Source organism: Echinops telfairi, unplaced genomic scaffold (assembly GCF_000313985.2).
Source record: "Echinops telfairi isolate 266 unplaced genomic scaffold, ASM31398v2 ScPeMD7_2573;HRSCAF=3158, whole genome shotgun sequence".
Classification (NCBI taxonomy): domain Eukaryota; kingdom Metazoa; phylum Chordata; class Mammalia; order Afrosoricida; family Tenrecidae; genus Echinops; species Echinops telfairi.
The window spans coordinates 2,834,332-2,839,675 of NW_022106471.1; the positions used below are offsets into that span (position 1 = coordinate 2,834,332).

Consider the following 5,344-nt stretch of genomic DNA (forward strand, 5'->3'; position numbering starts at 1 on the left):
GGTCCATGCACATTTCTCTGGTGTGTTCCAGCTTGTCAGTTGGAGGTGTCCTTTGAAAAGGCTCCCCTTTGTAGCCCATGAACTCTCTACCTCAAAAGGAGAACGGGGGCTGGCGCAGCGCCCGGTCTGTGCTCCTCCTGCCCACGCCCAAGGAAATCTAGGGCGGGAACAAGTCACTGAACATAGGGATTCTGCCGAGTCACTGCCTAAAAATACTGCTGGGCCAAGACAGGCTGGGGAAAGCACCTCTTTGAATTTACCTGGAGAAGGCCCAGAGGAAGTGCAGAAAGACAACCAGCTGGCAATACGCCCAACAGCTGTCTCTGAGGATCCCTGCAATGCAGTCTACCCAACTGTCTTTATCAAACCCAAAATTCCGGTTTGATTAGGGTCTTTGACTCCACCCCTGTGTATCCAACTACGATTCCAACACCCTCGATTCTACCGTACAGATGTCCTGTCCTCTGCTATGATTACTCCCGGCCGTTGAGTCGATTCCAACTCCTTAGCAACCCTATAGGGCAGAGTAAGGAGCCCTAGTGGCATAATGGTTATGAGTTGGGCGGCAATCCTCATGGTTGGCGGTTCAAAACCACTAGCAACTCCACAGCCGAAAGAAAGACTGGGCTTTCTCCTTCCCCATAAGTAATTACAGTTTTGGAAACTCACAGGGGGGTGCTATGGGTCAGCATTGACTGGATGGCAGTGAGTGAGCGAGTGAGTGAGATAGGGCAGAGTAGAACTGCCTCTGTGGGTCTTCAAGACTAAATCTTCAAGGGAGTAGAAAGTCTTATCTTTCTCCAGCAGAGTAGCTGGTGGTTTCTAACTGCTGACCTTGTGGTTAGTAGCCCAATGTGCAACCCACTGAGCCACCAGGGCTCCAAACACTATGTGAGTCCTTCAGCATCTGTCCCCATGTTTTCTACCTTGCTCAGAACACCATCATCTTTTGCAGGGAAGACTGCGCAGCCTCCTAGCTGGTCTCTCTCTGCCTCCAGTGCTTGTGCACCAGCCCACAGTCCACAGCCTGGCCCGGGCTCAGAACTCAAAACACACCCAGGCAAGAAGTGAAGAAAACCAGGAACTGGAGTGTCCGTGATTGCGGTAGTTACATAATTCTGTGTCCACTAGAAGATATAAGCATGTAGGGGTAGAGTCCAACTTGTCAAACAGGTCACAGCCTGATGGTGTCTCCTTGTGGGCATGACTACCTCATAAGGAGGGTGCTGGGAACCTCCCTCTCTGCCTTCACCTTCCTATTGAGTCATGCTGAGACCGGTGCTAGCCCTACAGATGAGCCCACCTCCATTGGATCCACAAGGCTTAGCACCCACAGGCCACTGATATTCCTGCACTCTGCATCATTGCACGTGGCTTCGTGAGTCTGAAGAGAGGCTATGGACTGGTATCGGATTTATGGACCCGAGTGGGACCGGGCTGGGATATTTTATTGATGCTATCATTACATCTTGATATAAAGTGCTCTCTTACATATATGAGAGTCACTGGATTTGTTTCTCTAGTCAACCCGGCCTGACACAGTGATCAATCAGAAAGCTGAGCTTTTGCTAGACTAGGCAAATATAGATCTCATGGACAAGCGGCTGCCCATGGCAAGCGAGAAGACAAATGGAGCAGTTGCTGTCTAAGAGGCACAGAGCTGGGTTACACAACATGGTGACCGACATGAATGCCACCAAACTGTGAGAGCCCACCTGTCAAAGTGACTGAAATGTGTGTTTTCTATATTGCACCACACCTGCATCTTGTGAAGAAAAAAACAATTAAAAAGCCGAATGGCTCCAGAGTTGATTCAGGGGACACAAAGCCAGCAAAGTGATCTAAGTTAGACAAGAGAAAGGGATTACGTAATATATACCATAGGTATCATGTAGATATATTAAATAATTATAATGCAGTTATGGAAATCATCCCCAAACACTGAAATCTACAGAGAATTGCCCAATCCCAGACCACATTGCTAAACTCCCACTGCTCAGCCAGACTCTGTCCTCCCCCCACCCCTTGTTGATTGAGTCTTGGTATACATGTCATCCTCTTGGGGGGTCTTCCTCCGCCCACCAGACCATGTCAAAGCCTCTCTGTTTTGACGTCTCCTTGCAGCTCCTATTTTCCACCTCTAGTTTTCAACCTGTGCAGATTGCATTCTGATTTCTAGAAGATTACATTCTGAGTTTTAGGTTGGTGTCTGAGGCCTGTCATGACAGGGCTGACTCAGACTTTAAGGTGTAGCTCCCTCCATCCCAGGGAAACATCCTTACATGAAATAATTAAACAACAAAATCTGGGGCGAAGAGCAAGCCAATGTATACAGGAAGCCGAAAGCATTAAGAGATGATGACTCTGCTTTGCCAGATAGCTGCTTTCGGCTTTCACTCACACACCTATAATGCCGGCCTGGGTGGTATTGACTCTGAGTTACCCCATCCATCAAAGAAGGGTTCATCAAGCAGAGTTCTGCTGACATCCACCACTACCCCCCCACACACACTCACCAAAAACTGATACTTATAATGTATCATGTCCATACATCCATGTTTCACAGAGAGATGCCTATCAGCAGGCATCAGCTTTGTGGTCAGGCAGAATGCAGCCGAGTATGATCTTGACAAGGAGATTCTGTGCTCATATGTTTCCTGTTTATCGGGAACAGGGCCTAGATGCTAGTAGATAATTCGTCCTTCGTTCTCCTTCACTTAATTTGGGGCTCTGAGGCGAACATGGTGCTGTCTGGGAAGTGGTGGGCAACTAAGCACAGGTCTATGGTTCAAACCCACATGGCATTTCTTGGGAAAAAGAGGAGGCTACCTGCTCCCATAAAGACCTGTGGCCTCAGAAACCCTCTCTTGGGTTACTCTGAGTCAGAATGGACTGGGGGGCACTGGGGCGATGATTAAGAGAATTGGACCCTTCGTCCTAAGGACACGTAAACCCTACCCCTCAGTTCTTAGGGTGGAAATGTCCCAACGATGGGTGGAGATGCAGACATTCCTCCTTCCAGCCCAAAGTCTTTCCTAAGAATCAATGGCGTAACGAGCCACCCAGGCTGATGTGGGTGCATACGGTGGTGTGGTGGTTACTTCCCAGGCTGCAGCCCTCGTGGTCAGCAGTGCTACACCACCAGCAGCTGCTCAGGAAAAACACTGGGCCTTCTACTCCCATCCACAGTTCTGGCTACTTCTGGAAGCCTGAATAAGACCCCTGGAGACCTTCAAAATCATTACCCAGCATCCCGAACCCACAGGGGGTCATTGCAAGCTAGCATGGGCTGGATGGACGGCAAGGAGAGTGCTTGAAGCTAAAGGCAAAGGCAGCTATTGGGCATCATTGCCTCGATTGCTCTTGGCTTCGTTTGCCTGGTTTTAGCAACAGCCCACCTGTCCCTTTTGATCCATGCCAAACGGAGAGCCGGAGAAGAGAGTGAATAGGAAGGAGCTCAGCAGAAAGGGCAGGTTCCTGACAGTGGAGTGTGATTTATCACGCAGCTGAAAGACCTTCCCATTTAGTGCCCGGAATGCACTCTTGTTCCAGGAACCAGTCCACTCACTCACGGCTCCTCCTGGGGACCCCTGGGAGCAGAGATGACACTCTGGGTAAATGAGCCTATTCCATGCCAGGACAGGAGAGACAGACGGTGGCCCTGCCGACAATGGCACTGACTGGGAGCATGGGAGAGTCAGACGGGTCTCAGAGAGAGCGAAGCGGGGGAAGGAGCGGCCACTGGGGGTGGGGGTTGGGCTGTAGGCTGGGGTCCAGCGACGCTGGGGCGGGGCCTGCACTGGCTGAGCTCGAAGAGAGAGAGAGAAACCTCTGCTGCGTGATGGGAGCAGGTGGGGAAGGAGGGGGATGATGGGAGAAATGCCCCTCCATTGGCCATGCTCCACACAGGGAGGGACAACGTCCACAGAGGAGGGGCCCTCAGATGGAGGCTCAGAGTGGTGCAGTGTGCAGCGGACATGATGAAGCACTTGACTACTAGCCAAGAGGTTGGTGGTTCGAATCCACACAGAGGGAGCGTCTAAGAACAGCCTGGCAAGATGCACCTGAAGTTTAGCACCATTGATCACTAGAGTATACAGTTCTAGAGTATAGAATATACATAGCTGTGGCATGGGTTGGCATCGACATCCTGACAGCTGGTTCTGGCTACTTCTGGAAGCCTGAGTAAGACCCCTGGAGCCCTTCCCAATCATTACTCAGCACTCTGCACCAGAGCCAACTCCGTTGACTCAGGCAGCTCACCTTGCCCATGTTCCTCATTACCTGCCACACACACACTCGGGCGCTAAGACTGGGCTTCTTCCCACGGTCTATATCCTAAACTCTCTGGAAGGCTCTCATTCTGGTCCACCGCACCTCTCATCTACATGACCAACATCCTCCCCTATCTATGCTCCCTGATTCTGAATCACACGCCAAAAGAAAAGCTCCCTTGTGAGCCCAGGGCTCTCAGAAGCATCTATGCTTTCTCATAGCTCAACAGGAGAGAAGTCCGTCTCCCCCAAGCAGCAGAGAAGTGAGCGGGGCGGGGACGTGAGGGGTGAGGTCAGCATACCTGGCAAAGGAGGGCCGCTCCCCAGCATCGAAGGCATCTCTCAGCTGTTTCACCAAGGTGTCCTGGCCGGGCAGGCGGAAGATGCCCTCTTCATTCAGGCCGTGCTCCCAGATGAACTCCACACACTTCTCCACCAGGATGGGCACCAGGTGGGGCCCAAATTTCTGTTCATAGGCAACAGTTTCATCCAAGCGCTGGCCAAACACCGCTGCCGAGAGAGAACACAGGCCCACCTGACATTGTGAGAAATCCTTTGCCAGTTTGGAGTTTCCTATAAGCGCGGAGGTTTTAGTACAAGGACAGAAAATGAGTTCTGGAAGAGAAATGAGCTATGCTCTATCCTGGGGCTGTCGATGTGGGGACCTTCCCAGCAGACATTGTCTGCTGACCACATTCTCACAGAATGAAAGGAGCAGCTCACGTGGACCGAGAACTTCTTCCAAACATCAGGGGCCGACTCAACCCGGTGGCAGCCCCCTGTGTGTCAGAATAGAACTGTGCTCACGGGGTTTTCAATGGAGTAGATCATGCCAGGCCATTCTTACAAGGCGCCGCTAAGTGGACTGAAACGACGAACCTTTCAATGAGTAGCTGAGTAAGTTCACTGTCTGCACCACCCAGAGCCTCGGAGTGCTTGTGTCTGCCGTTGAGTTAACTCCGGTTTGCAAGACTGCAGCTCGTGGTGGTCAACCACTGCGCCCTGGTTGTGGTGACATGTTGGGGTGCTGCTAACTTTAAGATCAGCAGTTTGAACCCACCAGCTGCTCT

The 5,344-nt window shown here is 51.4% G+C and overlaps 1 protein-coding gene across 2 annotated transcripts in view; it reads right to left on the bottom strand.

Annotated features, from left to right (window-relative positions):
* The window catches only part of ARHGAP25 (Rho GTPase activating protein 25), a 109,409-nt gene that overhangs the window by 17,629 nt on the left and 86,436 nt on the right, over window positions 1–5,344 (bottom strand). For both annotated transcript variants that reach the window (XM_045294155.1, XM_045294156.1), the window contains exon 5: window positions 4,577–4,784. In XM_045294155.1, coding sequence (XP_045150090.1) covers window positions 4,577–4,784 — 208 coding nt within the window. The remainder of the gene's footprint in view (window positions 1–4,576; window positions 4,785–5,344) is intronic.